This window comes from Mixophyes fleayi, chromosome 2, assembly GCF_038048845.1.
Source record: "Mixophyes fleayi isolate aMixFle1 chromosome 2, aMixFle1.hap1, whole genome shotgun sequence".
Taxonomy (NCBI): domain Eukaryota; kingdom Metazoa; phylum Chordata; class Amphibia; order Anura; family Limnodynastidae; genus Mixophyes; species Mixophyes fleayi.
Window position 1 is genome coordinate 2,722,730 of NC_134403.1, and position 21,497 is coordinate 2,744,226.

Sequence of the window (21,497 nt, forward strand, 5' to 3'; positions counted from 1 at the left end):
AGATACAGCAAAGCTTTTATTATCCTTCGGTCCTATGCAGATCTCAGTTCTTATTCTGTAAAAGAGGCAGCATAGGGACTGACAGAGGAAGACAGCACAGAAAGAGTGGTGGGAGAGAAATACAGTATAAAGCAAGCATTGATGATAATCTGAAAAGTGGCACTGAGGATAATCTGAACAGTGGAAAATTTGGATTTGGCTAGGCCAGAGAGGGGAGGATTACAGTATTCAAGGCAAGAGGGTTTGAGGGTTTGAAAAAGCTTTTTGGTAGCTTTTATGCAGAGAAAGGGACAGATTTTGAATATATTCCGGAGGTGGAAGTGGGAGGCACTGAATGTGAAGATTGAAGGAGATGGAGAAGTTGAAGATAACCCGATGGCAGTGGTTTTAAAGGACAATGAAGAGGATAGTTTTTTTGTGGTTTTTTTTAACAGAAATGGAGAGCGGATGAGGTGAGGGACGAAAGACTAAGATTTCAGCATAAAGACAGAAGAATAAATAAGCGACGAGAAAAAGATAAAGGTCAGGGAAGGGATAGAGGTTAGGGGAAGAAAGATAAATTTGAGTTTCCTCGACATATGGTGGTACTGAAGGTCAAATGAGTTTCTTAGATCACCAACGGAGGAGGTGTAGAGGGAAAAGGGCTGGTGGCCAAGAACAAACCATTTGGGAACTTCGACAAGTAAGGGAAGAGAGTGTGGGAGGTGGAGTCGAGTATATAAATCAAGAAGGAGCAGTTGGTGAGAAAATGGGAAACCAGGTAAGACCAGTGTTATAAAGGCTTGTAGATTGGAGAGTTTGCAAAAGAATGGGGTAGGCAATGGTATGCAGAAAAGAGGTAAATAATGGATGAGAATGGAAACGTTTTGCTTAGATTTAGCTTAGAGAAGATTCATGGGAACTTTAGTGAGGGTGGTATCGTAGAGTGGAGGGAGCAAAATCCAGATTGGAGTGGATCACATAGGGGTGAAAGGAGAAAAGAGGTGACGTTTAGAGAGAAATGGAAGGAGGGAGATATGAAGTGCCACCACCTTGCTGGGCTCCAGATCTGGGTATGTGGGAAGACAGCTCTAGAAAAAGAGAAAAGTGAGAGAGGCGGTGTCATCAGGTTTCAGTGATGTCAAACTGATTTTAGGATCTAGAGATAATGACATCAAGGATTTCTGCTACAGTTAATTATATACTCACATGGCATTCCAGAGAGCATAGGATAGAGGGAGAGAGAGAAGAAAAGAGATGTGGATGAGGTCGTTTGAGTTGATGGATTGCAGGATTTTCAGTGAGGGGTGTGTGAGGTAGAAAGGGGGAAAATGGACAAACAAAAAATAAAAAATAGAAGGGGGCTCCCCATGGGCTCACCCACCCAGAGGTCTGGGACCAATGCTAAATAGCAAAGCCCAGTCCGATGGATAGGAGCAGTTTAGCATCTCCCCATTTTGCTTTTCTTATCTGTCACAACCTCCTATTTTTGGGGGGTGTTCTTCTTTGGCAGGTTATCCTGCGGTTTATGTAACCACAGGTTAATGTGTCCAATGCTCTCTATTTTTTTTTACATTAAAACAATCTAGATGGCAAGTTACAAAGGGTCGCTTTGAAAAATTGTGTTTTTGCTAATAAAATGTATTGGTTTGGCGTTGAGAGACCATGCCAAAAAGCATTGATATGCAGAAATCGCCATTTGATAAAACTCCCCTCCCGTGTCCAGTCATATATTTAGATTGTTTATTCTTATACCTGTGTAACGCCCCCTGCGGGGAAAGACAGGGACAGACGCAACACCAAAGAACTCACCTTGTAAACGATGGTCACCTCCAGTCCGCTTCGGATTTCCCAGCTGCGATCTAATCCCAGCAGATCCGCAGCCGCAGTCACCTCCAATCACGTCCCTCTAAGATAGAGACAGGGATTACGGCCGTGCCTACCAGGTAAGGGCTGTCCGAGACTACGGCAAAGAACAAGGACACGGTCAGTCCAAGCTCCTTGCCGCCTCCTCACTTTGTTCTTGCCAAGACGCGGGGGACTACAGGCACTGAAGGCCAAGACTAATCCGAGGACTAATCCCGCCTCAAGTGCCTCACACACCTGCCGGTGAGGGCCTAACCGAAAGGGGGAATCGAGCGTGATACTCACCGGGACACTCCCACTTCCGATCCGGTTCTCCTGCACCTTCCCGACTCCTGCGGATGACAAGAACACACAGCCTCCCTCTACGCTCTCCGTGAGACTAAGATGGCACCCACAAAACTGGACTAACTACAACAGCGACCCGACCCTAACAACGTTCTAATGGTCGGCAACGCAACTACGTCAAAACACTAGGACTAACTAAGTGTGGTGCACTAACGGAACTACTCAGTTACACGCTACGGGGAACACCAGCCGGTGTTCACAGCCTAAACCGGAGGGCGGTTCCTAACCCCCTCACCCAGGTCGTACCAAGAAGCTGCCTTCTTGCTATGGGGTCACCCACGGACCCTAAGTACGGGTTCTTTAAGCCCGGCTGAGGCTCAGTAGAACAGCACACTAACCCGCGGGCCGACTGCCGCACGGAACAGCCGATCGAACTGAACCGCCCGACTGCCTGTACTCGGGTATCTCACACGTGTCCCTACGTCCGGAACCACAGGTACACCTGCACGGAACCGGCCTTGAGGACCCTTGATCAGAACCACGGCCGCCCCTGGAACTGCCTCAAGGTGTGCTGCACTGCCACCAACTCACTCAGCCACCCCCCTCTGGGTACCAGTGTGACCCCGGGGACCTAAGGGACAGGAAAACTACGTGTGTTCTCCCCTGACTATGTGTATGCTGGTACTTACACTTGTCCCCACAGCACGGGTTAGCACAGGAAAACCACAGGAACAAGAGCCTACCTTTAATGGGGGCCTGACGTCTTGCCCCTGGACACAGTTATATAGCACACCAAAATACTGTAATGTAAACTACACTCGCCACACAGACAGAATAAATAGATACAGTATACAGTACCTTGCCCGCTACTTACCCGAACACACCGCTGCTAGCCAACCAGCAGGTTGCTACAGCACCACAGGAGCCTACGCTCGAACGTACCTCATAACCACGTGTGCTCACCTCACACAGGACCGCGCCTACTCTCACGAGGCTCACACGCCTCTACCACACACCACCAGGGCCTTATGCCCTACACACCATGGGTCTCTGCCCAGCTACACACAGAGCCTTGTGCTCTGATTAATGGGCCTCAGCCCCCTCTCTACCTCAGAGCTCTGAGCCCACTCACTAGGGCCTTATGCCCTACTACCTAGGGGTCCTAGCCCCTGCCTACCGAGGCCTGTGGCCTCCCTAACTAACTGAGGGCCTTGTGCCCTTAATAGCCTACAGGCTACCAGCCTCTAACCAGGCCCTCTGGCCTTCCTATGGCCTCTAGGCCACTCACTACCTAAGGGCCTTGTGCCCTTGTATACCTGGGACTCAGAGTCCCCCTCACTAGCTAACAGGGGCTTGTCCCCTTTTATATAGATACTAATGGCCTACTGGCCCACTAAACTCGTTGGGGCCTAGTGCCCAGGTCCCTGGGCCTTGTGCCCCTACTTTACAGTGCCACGGGCCTTGTGCCCGACTGTGCCACGAGCCTAATGCCCGAATTAACGCTGAGTATACTTACCTGCTCTGCGCAGGAGTCTCAGCTTGCCACGCCGTCTTCTTCCGCCTTCTCCGGGTCTTCCAGACCCTCCAACCGGCGGCGCCTCTTCTCCGGTTCGGCGCTGTTGAGAGCTGCTTGGCGGGGGCGCTGTCAGCCCTTACAAGGGCTCCCCGCCGACGATCTCCGCTCCGGCGGCTTGATTGAAGTCTTCTGGCGGCAGGGTAGCTCACGGCCCTTACAAGGGCCCCCTGCCGCCGCTGCTGCTGGCTCTGTTGATGGACGTCTTGAAGAGACGTCCTTTCTCTTCTCCGCCGACGGACTTCTCCCAAAATGGCGCCACCCGGCGACTTATATAGTCGCCGGCGTGACGTCATCAGCCGGCGCGAGCGCTGATTGGCTCGCGTCGGCGCCAATCTTTTGAATGGCCGGGCGCGAGCCGCGATTGGCTCGCGCATCCGGCCGCTGATTGGCCAGCGGGGAAAGATGAGCCCTGATTGGCTCATCCTTCCCCCGCGCACAGGACCTGCAAGAAAGAAGTTATACTCACCGCCGCTGGATCGATGGACGGGTAAGTTCTTCTTCTCTTCTTTCTTCCTGCTGGGCACCATCGGGGACCTCTTCAGCCCCTCCAGGGGCACAGCGCTGCCGGTCATCTTCGCCCTCTTCACGGGCACCGGCTCCGGCATCTTCTGTCCCTCCACATTTCCGCCGCCTTTTTCCATTGTGGTCCCCACAATCAACGTCTTCTCCTCTACGTCCACCTCCAAGGGTCGCTTACCCGCATCCCTGACTTGCGTCCACCGGGTCCTTCGCGGTAAAGCCCTCTCGCGCAGGATCCACACCATCCTGGCAACTTCCTCGCCCGAAGTCGGTATCCAGGGAGTCTCTTCCTCGGCGCATGCCGGAACCTCCCATCCGTCCGATACCTCCTCGGTTGTGCGGGAAGCTTCTTCAGAAGGTGACAACATCCACCACTCTCCAGCTGCGCTCTCTAAAGTACAGTCTTCGTCAGGCAGTACTTCTTCAGCAGCTCTCTCTTCCGGGGTACTGATGGCTTCCACCCTCTCAGGTACCACCGGGCAGACATCTTCACATGTCTCCGGACACAACGTTGCCCCGTGGAGGGTCTGCTCAGTTCTCCCTTCGTCCTCAGGGACCAACTCTTCCACAGCCACGGACAAGTCGTCTGACGTATCCGACGTCTCCAATACCCCAGCTCCAGCATCCGGCTGTCGTGGGTATTCTTGTCGCGAATCTTGCTTGGACGGGACGATCACCTGCGATCCAACAGTCAGCAGGCTCTGCCGATCCTTCCCTCCAGACCCCGACTTCTTTGGAGACCATTGATGGAAGGCTTCCTCGTCCTTCCACTCGAAGACTTCTACGTCTTCCCATTCATCGGAGACTTCTTCGTCCTCCCATTCACCAAAGAGCTCCTCGGCAACGGGGCACTGGTATGCGAAGTGTCCAGGCAACCCACACTTCCAGCACAGCATTTCTTCCACCGGTTGCCGTTTAGTACCTCTGTTCTTCTTCTTCCTTGTCTCACAACGTTCCAGGATTTGCTTCGTGAACGCTGCCACTTCGTCACGAGAGATGACACAGCTGTATCCCTCGTACAGCGGAATGATCCCCCGATGAGCCATCGTTGATCCTGCCGACTACGCCAAAATGTAACGCCCCCTGCGGGGAAAGACAGGGACAGACGCAACAGAAAAGAACTCACCTTGTAAACGATGGTCACCTCCAGTCCGCTTCCGATTTCCCAGCTGCGATCTAATCCCAGCAGATCCGCAGCCGCAGTCACCTCCAATCACGTCCCTCTAAGATAGAGACAGGGATTACGGCCGTGCCTACCAGGTAAGGGCTGTCCGAGACTACGGCAAAGAACAAGGACACGGTCAGTCCAAGCTCCTTGCCGCCTCCTCACTTTGTTCTTGCCAAGACGCGGGGGACTACAGGCACTGAAGGCCAAGACTAATCCGAGGACTAATCCCGCCTCAAGTGCCTCACACACCTGCCGGTGAGGGCCTAACCGAAAGGGGGAATCGAGCGTGATACTCACCGGGACACTCCCACTTCCGATCCGGTTCTCCTGCACCTTCCCGACTCCTGCGGATGACAAGAACACACAGCCTCCCTCTACGCTCTCCGTGAGACTAAGATGGCACCCACAAAACTGGACTAACTACAACAGCGACCCGACCCTAACAACGTTCTAATGGTCGGCAACGCAACTACGTCAAAACACTAGGACTAACTAAGTGTGGTGCACTAACGGAACTACTCAGTTACACGCTACGGGGAACACCAGCCGGTGTTCACAGCCTAAACCGGAGGGCGGTTCCTAACCCCCTCACCCAGGTCGTACCAAGAAGCTGCCTTCTTGCTATGGGGTCACCCACGGACCCTAAGTACGGGTTCTTTAAGCCCGGCTGAGGCTCAGTAGAACAGCACACTAACCCGCGGGCCGACTGCCGCACGGAACAGCCGATCGAACTGAACCGCCCGACTGCCTGTACTCAGGTATCTCACACGTGTCCCTACGTCCGGAACCACAGGTACACCTGCACGGAACCGGCCTTGAGGACCCTTGATCAGAACCACGGCCGCCCCTGGAACTGCCTCAAGGTGTGCTGCACTGCCACCAACTCACTCAGCCACCCCCCTCTGGGTACCAGTGTGACCCCGGGGACCTAAGGGACAGGAAAACTACGTGTGTTCTCCCCTGACTATGTGTATGCTGGTACTTACACTTGTCCCCACAGCACGGGTTAGCACAGGAAAACCACAGGAACAAGAGCCTACCTTTAATGGGGGCCTGACGTCTTGCCCCTGGACACAGTTATATAGCACACCAAAATACTGTAATGTAAACTACACTCGCCACACAGACAGAATAAATAGATACAGTATACAGTACCTTGCCCGCTACTTACCCGAACACACCGCTGCAAGCCAACCAGCAGGTTGCTACAGCACCACAGGAGCCTACGCTCGACCGTACCTCCTAACCACGTGTGCTCACCTCACACAGGACCGCGCCTACTCTCACGAGGCTCACACGCCTCTACCACACACCACCAGGGCCTTATGCCCTACACACCATGGGTCTCCGCCCAGCTACACACAGAGCCTTCTGCTCTGTTTCATGGGCCTCAGCCCCCTCTCTACCTCAGAGCTCTGAGCCCACTCACTAGGGCCTTATGCCCTACTACCTAGGGGTCCTAGCCCCTGCCTACCGAGGCCTGTGGCCTCCCTAACTAACTGAGGGCCTTGTGCCCTTAATAGCCTACAGGCTACCAGCCTCTAACCAGGCCCTCTGGCCTTCCTATGGCCTCTAGGCCACTCACTACCTAAGGGCCTTGTGCCCTTGTATACCTGGGACTCAGAGTCCCCCTCACTAGCTAACAGGGGCTTGTCCCCTTTTATATAGATACTAATGGCCTACTGGCCCACTAAACTCGTTGGGGCCTAGTGCCCAGGTCCCTGGGCCTTGTGCCCCTACTTTACAGTGCCACGGGCCTTGTGCCCGACTGTGCCACGAGCCTAATGCCCGAATTAACGCTGAGTATACTTACCTGCTCTGCGCAGGAGTCTCAGCTTGCCACGCCGTCTTCTTCCGCCTTCTCCGGGTCTTCCAGACCCTCCAACCGGCGGCGCCTCTTCTCCGGTTCGGCGCTGTTGAGAGCTGCTTGGCGGGGGCGCTCTCAGCCCTTACAAGGGCTCCCCGCCGACGATCTCCGCTCCGGCGGCTTGATTGAAGTCTTCTGGCGGCAGGGTAGCTCACGGCCCTTACAAGGGCCCCCTGCCGCCGCTGCTGCTGGCTCTGTTGATGGACGTCTTGAAGAGACGTCCTCTCTCTTCTCCGCCGACGGACTTCTCCCAAAATGGCGCCACCCGGCGACTTATATAGTCGCCGGCGTGACGTCATCAGCCGGCGCGAGCGCTGATTGGCTCGCGTCGGCGCCAATCTTTTGAATGGCCGGGCGCGAGCCGCGATTGGCTCGCGCATCCGGCCGCTGATTGGCCAGCGGGGAAAGATGAGCCCTGATTGGCTCATCCTTCCCCCGCGCACAGGACCTGCAAGAAAGAAGTTATACTCACCGCCGCTGGATCGATGGACGGGTAAGTTCTTCTTCTCTTCTTTCTTCCTGCTGGGCACCATCGGGGACCTCTTCAGCCCCTCCAGGGGCACAGCGCTGCCGGTCATCTTCGCCCTCTTCACGGGCACCGGCTCCGGCATCTTCTGTCCCTCCACACCTGCATGGTTTTTGTAACAATACTGCAGAAGAAACAAAATGTCCTTTAAGTCATCATTTTTCACACATAGCAGATTTTGCATTTAACAGAAAAAGGACTTTTTTGATTTTTTTTTTAATCCCTTTCTAACTCTTTTTGCTCAGCAGAATTAATACAAATTTTTATATTACTTCACTCATTTTACAAACTCATAGAAACCTTATGAGACTAAATCCCAGAGAGGAGAAAAATCCTCATTAATGAAATGTTTATAAAAGGATCTCCGCAGCTGTGGAGATAACACTGTGTTCATATATCTCAGTGTGCACAGACACTGCAGAATCCTTTATCCCACAGAGACTGAAGTTTTCTTTCAGTCACATAACACTTGATGAATTGGGCATAACATGATAGTAATTATGTCCCTGCTGGAATATGAGGCAGATATGAAGATGGAAAATCTGTCTAGAATCAGCACCTCTTTTGTGTTTGTTGGACTCTTGGAAATGGAGAAATATAGATACCTGTATTCTGTCTTATCTCTCAACCTGTATATGATGCCAATGTTATTATGCTGTCTGATTGTCTATGTTATTTGGGCTGAAGAAAGTCTGCACCAACCGATGTATATTTTCATATGTAACCTGCTTCTCAATGGAGTTTATGGAAACACAGTTATTTTCCCTCAGTTTATAATTGACTTGATGTTGGGATCCTCAACTATTTCTCTTCCTGGATGTCTCACACAGATATTCTGTGTTCAGAGTTATTTTACAATTGATTTATTCACTTTCACCACCATGGCGTATGACCGCTATTTGGCTGTGGGTCACCCTTTGAGATACCCCTCCATGATGACAAACAGAAAGGCTCTGATATATATATTTTTAATTTGGGTTGCTGCCTTTATATTTGTCCTGATTCCTGTGATAACGACAGCAAACCTCCAGTTTTGTGGGGTAAATATTAATAACATTTACTGTGACAATATGTCCCTGGTCAGACTGGCTTGTGGTGATTCCTCGATAAATAATATCTTTAGACTTATTGGAACATTTATTATTGCTTTGTTGACTCTTCCAATTATTACATACTGCTACATAAGCACATTGCTGATCTGCCTAAAGATCTCCAGATCCACGTCTCTGAAAGCTTTCCATACGCTGGTATCGCACATAATCACATACTCTGTTTTTATGACTACAACTATATTCATTTTCCTAAGGTACAGGCTGAATGGTGGATCCATGTCTGTCACTGTTCATGTTACACTTTCCATCACTGGTCTTCTCTGTTCCTTCATTGTGAATCCAATTGTGTATGGAATAAGGACAGAAGCTTTAAAGATTAAAATACTACATAGCCTGCAGAGAACACATCTATTAAAGAGACTTTCTGAATTAATATTATGCAATATCTGTTTAAAAAAAAATACTGCATTAAATGCAAAATCATTGTAATGAACGTATAGTTTATTTCAGAGCTGTTCTAGTGGCACAGTGGTCAGCACTGCTGCCTCACAGCACTGGCTTAAATTCTGACCACACCACTATCTGTCTGGTCCAAAATCATACTGGTAGTAAGCAAAAATGGAGCCTAGCGAATGTGTGCACTACACAATGGAGACTGTAATCTGAATAGCTGATGTCATTAATTGAATATTCTCTGTGCAACATGCAGTTGATATACCAATAAAGAATAATATATATATATATATATATATATATATATATATATATATATATATAAATATTTACTACAGGGCGCTCATTGACTCTGAGTAGCACTCTGCCCCCCAAAAAAAAGATTAATTTTTTTTAAAATCCAAAGTGTTTTAATCTGAATGAATTGTGTGAGGAGCAGTATCAGTGACATCTTTAGTTAACATTTACTAAACAAAGGGCCTTTCATAAAGGAGCATATCTGGCGATTTAATATGTGTAATACGCACAATTACTCTGAGCAGGTCCAGAACCGGACCATACGCCACAGAACGCAGCTGTGTCCAATTCGTAATGAACACCAGCCATGACAATTCCCGTGTTATAACTAGGACCATTGATGCTTAAGAGCTCACTTAAAGCTGCGGAGCTCTTATAGGAGCTAGTTTTGTATCGTCAGACAGGGTTTTTAATTCAGCTAAGAATGCAGGAATGTGTTATAGGTGTAGACACTGGATCTAGGTGGTCCGATAAAGATGGTAAATGAGGGTTGGGTAGTTGTTGTTTTTATTTCAAATAAAATGATGTTTACCCTTATGTCTTTTTTTTTTGCTGCAGATTAGAGCATGCTGACACTTGTGGCTCTCCCTTTGCTAGTCCCACTAGGGTTAGTCAAGCTGTTTGGGGGGGAGGGAACTTTTTTTTTCTTTTAAACATGTTGACTTTTAACTTTAATACGCATTTTCTTTACAGTCATCACACACACACTTTTTAAACAAGTAAAAATTTTGCAAACACTGATCATAAATGTGAAAAATAATATTTTCTGAGCAAGTGTAATAAATACGATAGATATAAAAAAAAAATTCTAATTTAATTTTGGACAATGTAACCGGGTGGTTGGGGGTTAGGAGTGGGGCTGTGGGCTGGGGGGAATACTTTGTATTGGGGTCTGGAACCTGGGACTGGAGGGATGTGAACTGGAGCTGGGGGGCTTGAAGTGTGGGGATCTCTTCATCAGCTAGAAAAAATATTGCTCTTACTACATTAATAAAGCATATGCTAGCGCTATGGGTGTAATTTGCTCAAGTATTTTCCAAGCTCAGCAGAGCTCAGAAGTGATATATTAAATGAAAAATCTGGGCACTGGTTAATGTTATGCTGAACACAATTGTAACCAGAGGAAGATTACTTATTGATGCACATACATATTTATTGTGTGTGTGTTGGGGGGAGTTTTTTTTAAAATATATATACATATATGAAATTTCAGAGCTTTTTCTAAAGTTAAAATATGTATGATATCAAATTCAGAAACGTGAAGAAAGAAATTTGACGGCAGATAAGAATTACTTGGCCTATCTAGTTTCCAATATTTTTTTAATCCCTAATAAACAAGAATGTTTAAATTACTCTATTACATTAAACTCTACCACCTCTGTTGGATGTCTATCCCACCTGTCCACTACTATTTTGGTCAAGTAATTTTTCTGCGGCTTTCCTCTAAACCTAGTACCCCCCATTTCCAGTGCATATCTCTCTCACAAATACCCCACTGCCCACCAGCTGTGTGATCATATGCCACCGCCAACTGCACCAGCTTTGTATTCATGTCACCTACGATGTAAGTCTCTCTCACATGGCACCTCATTCTTATAATCTTTTCTTTACATGTTACCAAATATGCCCAGCAGATTTTCTGCCATGTGTCATTCCGTATAACGTTTTCTCTTACATGCTAAACTGTATACCCACAACCATATCTTATGTGCTACACTGAGTGGTGCAGTATGTATGTATGTATGTATGTATGTATGTATGTATGTTCTGACACTCAGTGGTGGGGTGCAGCATGTATGTATAGTCTGCTAGGCCATGTTGTGATGCAATCAGTATGTATGTATGTTCTGTAGGCAGTGGTGAGATGCAGTATGTATGTACTGGCAGGTAATGGTTGGGTGCAGTATATATCTATGTTGTGGCATTCAAAGGTGGGGTGCAGCATGTATGTATTGTAACAAACGTGGCCTTCTTGTATCACTTCTGACACCTTCTGACAACACTTGTAGTACTTATGGCACTGACACCCAGCAGACATCAGACACAGACAGCTTTAAATCATACTTGCCAACTCTCCCGGATTGTCCGGGAGACTCCCGCATTTTGCAAGAGTCTCCCGGACGAGTGTGGCAATCTCCCTGATAGGAAGGGGGAAAAATTTAGTTTAAACGCCGCGATTCACCCGGAATCGCGGCGTTTAGCCCCGCCCCCACTGTAAAATGACGCGATTTGCGTCATTCCGTCACGGGGGCGGGGCCAAAATGACGCGATTTCGCAGCCCCGCCCCCTGCACGCCCACGTCCCAGCCGGCATCTCCCGGAAAAAGAAAAAAAAATGTTGGCAAGTATGCTTTAAATCAAATGGTGCTTTATTGTTTTTGTCACAATAAAGAGCAATACTTAGTCAGGATGACACCAGTAAACATTGCCACATTGTTTACACCTTCTGGTGACCCTAATGCTAAGCTAAACACAGTCCAGCTCTTCCAGTATCAGTCACCTCTAACAAATGCACAAGTCAGGATTAAATACACAAGTCTCCTCCCTTTGGTCTATTTACTTCATTACACCACCTGTGTGTGTAGGCTAGGAGTCTGACTCTGCAAGGATTTAACCCTGTATGCAGTCTTTACCTGCTGCCTGTTAGCTCCATAGCTAATTCCACTCTGAGAGGCCTGTGGCAAGCCACAGTATGTATGTATGTTCTGGCAAACAGTGATGGGGTGCAGTATATATGTATGAATGTTCTGTCAGGCAATGGTGATGTGCAGTATATATGTATGTATGTATGTATGTATGATCTAGCAGGCAGTGGTGGGGTGCTGTATGTATGTATGTATGTATGTATGTATGTATGTATGATCTAGCAGGCAGTGGTGGGGTGCTGTATGTATGTATGTATGTATGTATGTATGTATGTCCACACAGGCAGTTGGACAGAGGCACACACGGGATTGGGGGAAAGATGCACACATAGGCAGTGTGGCAGGGGCACATGCGGGTAGGGGAGCAAGGGAACAGAGGCACAAATGAGCAGATTGGCAGAGTGACCCATGAGCAAGGGGATGGAGGCACACAAGGGCAGTATGGCACATGGGCAGTGTGGCAGGTAGACATATGGGCAAGGGGACAGAGGCACACATGTTCAAATTGGCAGGGGGACACATGGGCAAGGAGACAGAGGCACACATGGGCAGGGTGGCAGGGGGACAGAGGCACACATGGGCAGGGTGTCAATGGGACAGAGGCACACATGGGAATGGGACAGAGGGACACATGGGCAGGGGGACAGGAGCACACATGGGCAGGAGGACAGGAGCATACATGGGCACACATAGGCAGGGTGACACATGGGCAAGGGGACAGAGGCACACATGGGCAGGATGGCAGGGGGAAACATGGCAAGGGGACAGGGGCACACAAGTGCAGGCTTGCAGAAGGACACATGGACAGGGCGTCAGGAGGACACATGGGCAGAGTGACACATGGGCAGGATGGCAGGGGGAAATATGGCAAGGGGAGGGGGCACAAGGGATGGGTGCCACATGGGCAGGGTGGCAGGGGGACACATGGGCATTGTGACACATGAGCAGGGTGGCAGGGGGACACATTGGCATTGTGACACATTGGAAGGGTGGCAGGGGGACTCATGGGCAGGGGGATAGAGGCACACATGGGCAAGTGGACAAACGCACACACCTACCACCTGAACAGAGGCAGACATAGCCTTTTATTTTAGGGGGAGATTTTGCATAGACACGCACCTTTCACGCTTATTGATTGGCTCCGGTTGCCCCTCTTTTTGCTGATAACAGGACCTCTCTCTAGCACTTGAATAGCAGTGAGTGAGGGGTATCAGGAGCACCACAGAGGCCTGGGAATGAGTTGCTTGCAGCACTGGACCTGGGGACTGCTCTATCCTGTGGGTCTGTCATTCTCCACGCCGGCGCGGCCTGCACTGTGGGGATTGCGCGCTATTTGTCTCCTCTCTCTGCACCTAAGTACAGGTGTAGCCTTTTGTGCTTTCCTGGCCACACAGAACAACCACACCTCAGTGTTCCCCGGTAATGAGTGTCCGACAGCCTAGCTCCTCACTTTCTCAAAAACTCCACTCGGTAACTCAGTGTTGAACGGTAATTAATGAATTTATTGTCTGTGATGCTCAGCACGTGTAGGGCATACTTCAGTTTCACCCTTCTAGGGACTATTCAGTCTGACAGTACATAAAAGTAATAATTATTTGTGCGCATTCATTCCTTCTGTGGGTGATGGATAGTAAAATGATATCATCTGTGTGTATATTCTTAGCTAGTTTAAAACAGGCTCTGTTACGCAGCCGCCTCTGGCACCACTCTGAGGAATTAAACTATGAAATGAGAACGGTACCAGGGCTAAAAATGCTAGTGTGTGTCCCCCGTATCCCCAAAACCACAGTCATCCTCCATGTACCCCCCAAATATGGCTAATTTCTCCTGCTCGCAGAAGACATTTTCTTAGCCAGAGGGTCAGCCATATTTGTACTCGCAAGTGAAGCCAATCTGAGTACACCCAGCACACACCTCTATCTGACATGCGCAACATTATGAAATTCTCTGAAATCCCTTATCTTTAAAATGGGTCATATTTTACCAAATTGTAAAAAAGCTATAAGTTTCTCAAAGTTGTCAGAGGCAATCCTACACCCTGATAGCTTTCTAACAAAACAAAAACCTTGTTTTAAATCCTCCTGTACTCTGAGTTATGCTCTCCCAAAAAAAAACAGAAAAACTGTGACTTTTGCAAAATAGGAAGTGGAAAAAAACAGCGAGATTTTAGTCTTTAGATTATTCTTTATAATATATGTATATATTGCGCTCTTACTACATTAATAAAGCTAGCTCTTTGGGTGTACTTTGTACTTTGCTCATACATTATATATATAGGGCCATTATAGCAGGCATAGACTCCCTTACTTCTCATATTTCAGAATATATAGACATCTTCCTACACAAGTATGTAAATAATCTTGCATCTTTTCTTAAGGACACAACCAGCGTCCTACAAATATTTAAAAACTTTCAGTGGAAGCCCAATTATATATGGGTTACAATAGATGTACAATTCCTGTACACCTCCATCCATCACCAGATAGGAGTTGAGGCCTGTAAAGAATACCTAAACTCAGACCCTGACCTCAGTTTAGATCATAATAATTTTATCTGTGAACTTATGACCTTCATCCTTACACATAACTATTTTAAATTTTTAGATGAATTTTATCTGCAGATAGTCGGGACAGCCATGGGTACGATCTTCGCACCGAGTTTTGCGAATCTCATAATGGGTAGCTGGGAGCAACGATACATCTACAATCCTAACCCATATTCAGAGAATATAGCTCTATATAAAAGGTACATTGATGACATTATACTAGTCTGGAATGGCAGTAAGGAACACTTGAACCATTTCCTTTCTTATTTAAATGTGAACGGATATAATCTTACGTTTACAGCAAAAGTTGACACCATACAAGTTGAATATCTTGATATAATCCTTACACCTAGAGACGATACAGTAGTTACAAAGAACTTTATCAAAAAAGTAGACACCAATAGCTATCTACATTTCAAAAGTGCACACTTAAAGAAATGGAAGTCTAACATACCTTTTTCGCAATTTCAAAGAATCAAAAGAAACTGTAGTAATGAAGAAAACTGTAGAGAACAACTGTCAATCTATGCCGATAGATTTAAGAAAAGAGGCTACCCTGAACAACTGATAAAAGGAGCAATAGAAAAAACACAAACAATCAATAGACTTGATCTCCTAGAGTATCATGAAAAGGAAAATAGGAAAGACCCAGTTTCATTCATTACTCAATTTAATAGTGGGGAGACAAAAACTAGACTCACTATTAATAAACACTGGAACATCCTGAAAAAAGATCCCATACTAAATAATATCCTCCCTGACAAACCAGTAGTTATTTTCAAGAAAAATAAGAATCTGAAAGATCTCCTGGCTCCAAGCATGCTCACAAATGAAAGACCGGTCACTAATTCCTTCCTAGCCATTAAAGGTTTCTTTAAATGTAACCACTGTAACATCTGCAGATATACCAACCAAAAAAGAACCTTTAATAATTTTGACAATAGTAAAGCATACCAAATCAAGCACTTTATGAATTGTCTCACTACCTCGGTGATATATCTACTAGAGTGTTCCTGCGGTCTCAAGTACGTAGGAAAAACTAAACGCCCTTTGAAACTGAGGATACAAGAACACATGAGGAACATTAAAAATAAAATTGAAAGCCACTCAGTATCACGTCACTTCTTACAGAAACACAATTCAAATCCCAGTGAACTGAACTTTAGAGCAATTGAAAATGTTACGCTAGGTCCGAGAGGGGGTGCTTTAGATACTAAACTCTCACAAAGAGAAATGTTCTGGATCTTTGAACTAGGGACCTTAACCCCACAAGGCCTGAATGAAAATTATGAAATAGCCCCTTTCCTTTAGCCCATAGTTTTAACATCTGTGGTATCCTGTATCTATATATTACCTTGCACCTATAGATACACATTATGGGCTCTTCCACTCATATGTGTACTTTTATATATATATGTATATTTTTTATGCTCATTTTTTATGATCATGATTTCTGTTATTTTATGTTATGTTATTTTATATATAGGCATCATATCTTTTGTTATCTAGGGCCTTTTACATTTATAATTAACGCATTTGTTTTATGGTTTTATGGTATATATATATGTGTATATCCTATCTAGTGTGGTATATATGTACTATGTACTATCCAGGACTTATACTTATTTATTATTTATGTATTTGTATTACACTTAATATCCAATATTGTACACTGCATGCTTCTTACACCTGGGCTTCACAAATTCTGCCCTTTTCCAATATGGCCACCGCTATGTCTTCCCATAGGGATATAATGCCCACACTTATTCCCTATTACACACCACTATAAGGGCTCTATTATGTAATACCCCTACATAGGGCATACAATCAGTAGCCCTAATATCACCTCACACAATATCCAAATGCACAGTCTCACACAGTCTCACTCTCGCGGCGAATAACGCCGGTTCGCGCATGCGCGATGACGTCATCGATGACGCGGGCACAAGATGGCGCCGTGCATCGCATATATAAGGCACATAAGTACACATACTTGATTCTACTCCTCCTGATGAAGTTCATTAAATGAACGAAACGCGTTGAGCCCCTGCACTACACCTCTGGAGATGATCCTGCACCTAGCTTCTGTGTGGAGCCTGCTGAGGGACTTCTATCACAACAAGGGACTAAACTGCAGACCAGTTATTTACAGATAAGCTTTTACAAAATATACATATTGTGAGTTTGTATTTTAATGTTTACTTGATTAAAATGTCTACTTAAAATACTACACCATATGGCCTTCTCATATATTTCCTTTCTATGATGAGCGGATGAGATTGGTGTTGCGGTTGTGATATTACTTAGAACATACTTTGTCTCCGTCACCAAGGAGATTTGGTCACAGACCTAACTTCGGGATGCCTAAGGAGCCATTATACAGATAAGCGGTTTATTTATATATATCTGGTACGCACGCTAATCCTATATACTGCACGACAATACTATATGTCAATATATGAATCTGCTATTATCATCCTGCGCATCATTTTTATGAACTATCTACGGTGCAGACATATAGACACCGTCTGGTTATACACCCTCTGGACTATTCTGTGATTATTGTACATACATTGTTTACACACCTGAAGGCGCTGGTCTTCTATATCTGTATTGCCATTTATATATATATAAAATGTATTAACAAAGTACACCCAAAGAGCTAGCTTTATTAATGTAGTAAGAGGGCAATATTTTTAATGTTTCTTAAATATACAGTATATTTCTTCTGCTTTAATGTGGGGATAATATAACCTGGGGTGGCTTGGGGTCTGGAACCTGGGACTGGAGGGATGTAAACTGGAGCTGGGTGCACTGCCGTAACTAGACATTTTAGTGCCCTGGGCGAGACAGCGCACCGGCGCCCCCACATCTAAGTGGGAGTGGCATTTGACAAGTGGGTGCGGCCAACCTAATGTGTGGGTGTGGCTAGCACTTTACTGAAAAAAATCTTAGAGATATATATATATATATATGCACTTAATTACATCATAAACTGTAGTGGGCATGAATTTAAGGGGGGGAGGTTGAAATCCTTTTAATATTATGAATTTACTTCATGTAATGAGAGAGAGAGAGACCGAGACGCCAATACATGGCGCACACTAAAAACATTCATTCATATACGGTTCTCCCAACACTTTCTGAGCACTGTGAAACATCGTAACACAACTACAACCATCCAAAATCATATTAACCACTCAGTCAAAATAGCCAGAGCAAAGCATCTGTTCAGAAATGTTGCTGAATTCTTTTTTAAGTGTTTTAATGGCATGATTTCTTCCTTATGTTATTGCATGAGAGAGAGAGAAATGCCGAACTTCCTGTCAGTGGCACGCACATACGTTCCACTGCGGAACTTATGGGCAGAAGCATCAGCCTTTTGTAAGTTACTATATCTCTCTCTCTCTTCAGCCTTTAAGCGGAACTTAAGGGCTGAAGGTATGGAGGCAGGTAGCGGGCGGCTGCTGCGCCCCCTTGGCCTTGCGCCCTGGGCGACGGCACCGCCCGCACCACCCTCGTTACGGCCCTTGCTGGGTGGCTGGGACAGGGGGGATCTCTTCATCAGCTAGAAAAAAACTGACACGAAACATTAAAAATATTGCGGTCTTACTACATTAATAAAGCATATGCTAGCTCTATGGGCGTACTTTTCTTATGTATTTTCCAAGCTCAGCAGAGTTCAAAAAGTGGTATATTAAATAAAAATCTCTGCAAAGATTCATGTTATTAAGGTTGCATCTAATGGCATGGTGTTTGAGGGTCTACATTTTAAAATGTATTAAAGCTATTGAGCTGAAATTTGGCATGCGAATGAAGAACTGTCCACAGTTGCCGCTTGCCAAATTTCAGAAAAAAAAATAAAAATGACAAATTAGGAATAATCTAAACTTCAAAATCTCGTCTTTTTTTTCCACTTCCTGTTTTGCAAAAGTCACCGTTTTTCTTGGGAGAGCGTAACTTGGTGTAGAAGGCGTTTAAAGACTTGGGGTTTGTTTTGTAAGAAATCTATTAGGGCTGAGTGCATTTGAGGGTTTAAAATTTTGAGAAAGTTACAGTTTTTTTTACAATTTGATAAAATATGCCTAGGGGCGGGCTGGGCCGGGGGGCAGTGGGCAGATGCCCCCGGGCCAGACCCAAAAACACTATTTTGGGCCGGCCCAATGCTTAATTTCACTTACTCAGTGGCTGGCCCCTTCCTCGGGACCAGCCACCTTTTCATTGGCCTGCTGATCCGGCCGAAAGCCCATACTCCCTCCCATTAAATGTGTGGCCGGTTTTTGTTGTGACATGGGATGTGTACCACGTGGTGCCATCCCATTTCAGAAGACTGCAGAGCAGAGCACACCGCGCGGATAGAACAAGATAAGTGCGGGGGTGGTTTATTAAGTGTGTGTCAGCTTATTGTATGTGTGTGTGTATCAGCATATTGTATGTATGTATGTATGTATGTATGTATGTATGTGTGTGTGTGGCAGCATATTGTATGTGTGTGTGTGTGTGTGTGCGTGTGGCAGCATATTGTATATGTCAGCATATTGTATATATATGAGTATGGGGCCCAGTATATTGTGTGTGTGTGTGTGTGAGTGAGGGGCCAGTATAATGTGTGTGTGTCTGTGTGAGTGAGGGGTCAGTATATTGTGTGTGTGTGGGTGAGGAGCCAGTATATTGTGTGTGTTTGTGAGTGAGGGACCAGTATATTGTGTTTGTGTGTGAGTGAGGGGCCAGTATATTGTGTGTGTGTGTGTGTGTGTGTGTGTGTGTGTGTGTGTGTGAGTGAGGGGCCAGAATAGTGTGTGTGTGTGTGTGAGGGAGGGGCCAGTAAATGAATGCAAAGTGTGTGGGGGCCAGTAAATGAATGTAGTGTGTGGGGGGGCAGTAAATGAATGGAGGGGGGGTCTTAATATAATGTGGGAGGTAGGCTATTAATAAAATTGTGGAGTGCAGGTGGGGACTAATTTTTGGGTGCTATTTGTGGGGTGATGGTGGGGCAATTTCATTTAATAGTGGGGCCTATGAATTTATAATGGGGTAATAAGACCTTTAATTTAATGCTGGGGTGGTTTGGGAGCTATTTATTGATTGTGGGCTGTTTGTGGAAAATGAGGTCTATTTATTAAATGTGATTATGTATTATTTAATGCCTGTGATTGTTGTGGGAAGCGGTAATATTTGTTAAACGTAAATGCTATTTAAATTATTACTGGGGCTGTTTGGAGGGAGGGAAATAGGCTTATATATTAAATGTGTTTGCTATCTAATGTCAGGGTTGGTTAGAGAGAAAGAGATCTATTTAGCAGATGTGAATATTATTTTAATGTTGTGGCTGGAGGGAGGCATAGTTATAAAATGTGAGTGCTATTGATTTACCACTGGGACTGGTTGGAGTTTTCTAAATTTTCAAAATAGGGCCTCCCATTTTCCATTTTCCAGGATCCAGGACCCATACCCCTCCCCCGACTTGCAAAGCCCACGCGACCGCTCTGACTCCACCAAAAAAGCAAAAAACAATCATCAGAGCCCTGGAACTGGAAACTGTCTGCAACTGCAGATTGCTGAGGACAGTTCCAGTTGAGAAGTGTCGGTTTGATCTACTGTCTCATACCAGCATACTTCGACCACTGATCTCCTGTCATTTGCTATTGTGGACCGCTAATTTCAAATACCTGGCAATCTGGTTGACGGCTCAGGCATTTGACTATGTCCGACTTAATATTGATCCAGTAACTGAATATTTAGAAAATAAGATCCACTCTTGGCAAAAAATTACCCTTACAGTCACTGGTAGAATTGACCTTATAAAAATGGTGATTCAGCCAAAATATCACTACCCTCTTCAGCACTCTCCTGTGTATTAAGCAATGCAGGAGTCCCGAGATATCAATATATACCTGACCTCCTTGCTCTGGGTTAGAAAAAGAACGAGGGTTTATTTTAATACACTGTGAAAAAAGCAGGGAATGAGGAATGAATGATATTCAGGTTGCCGGGTGGCAGCCATGGAGGAGCGGCTTGTGACATGTTGTTTCTCTACGCTTTGTGTTTGCAGAAGAATAAAATGCATGTGGAAAAGATTTAGGGCTAGATTTACTAAGCTGCGGGTTTGAAAAAATGGGGATGTTGCCTATAGCAACCAATCAGATTCTAGCTGTCATTTTGTAGAAGGTACTATATAAAAATAAAAGTAAGAGACTCCAGATCCATTTTAAGATAATCTAATTAGGCTTAGTTTTATGCCCTACTGAAAAAAGATAAATACATAAATGGATAGATTTCTAGTAATAGTAATAAAAGCAAAAAAATCTAAAAAACTGGTGAGGGCCTATAAGCTTGCCATAGGTTTTAAGTATGGTAGCATATTCAATGAACCTGTGTAAAGCATTAAACAACAGAAATGCAAACAGTAAGAGTCATAGTTAGTGCTACATGGTTACTCAAACCTATTAGGGAAGTCAAGTGGAAAGAGAAAGAAATCTGGAGTTAAGTTACATATGTTGATCAGGCCTGCTGCCAGATTGGCGTAGAGACAGGGGTTTTCTGTTGAGATGAAGAAGTTGAAGTGGAAGTCTAAGAGTGCTGTATGAGGTGGAAACGTTTGAGTAAGTCAAGACCTTGAACCGGTGTTTTCACTGAATGGTTTTGGAAACAATTAATTGGAGGGGGAAGCCCCACTTGTACTTGATCGAATCCTTGCAGAAGACTTTTTGTTATGTTGAT

At 45.8% G+C, this 21,497-nt stretch overlaps 1 protein-coding gene across 1 annotated transcript; it reads left to right on the forward strand.

Annotated features, from left to right (window-relative positions):
* The first annotated feature begins 8,286 nt into the window (after positions 1-8,286).
* On the forward strand, positions 8,287-20,355 carry LOC142138369 (olfactory receptor 4B13-like). Its single transcript, XM_075195005.1, has 3 exons — positions 8,287-9,033; positions 14,853-14,977; positions 20,214-20,355. The coding sequence occupies exons 1-3, from the start codon at positions 8,287-8,289 to the stop codon at positions 20,353-20,355; spliced, it is 1,014 nt and encodes a 337-aa protein (XP_075051106.1).
* The last annotated feature ends 1,142 nt before the right edge of the window (positions 20,356-21,497 follow it).

What these genes read in the sequence shown, in the direction of transcription:
- LOC142138369 (XM_075195005.1), top strand. Translation starts at nt 8,287, where the DNA reads ATGTCCCTGCTGGAATATGAGGCAGATATGAAGATGGAAAATCTGTCT. An exon ending in TGAAAGCTTTCCATACGCTG is followed by an intron (nt 9,034 to 14,852) that starts GTATCGCACATA and finishes TTTTATCTGCAG; the next exon opens with ATAGTCGGGACAGCCATGGG. An exon ending in AATATAGCTCTATATAAAAG is followed by an intron (nt 14,978 to 20,213) that starts GTACATTGATGA and finishes TCCATTTTCCAG; the next exon opens with GATCCAGGACCCATACCCCT.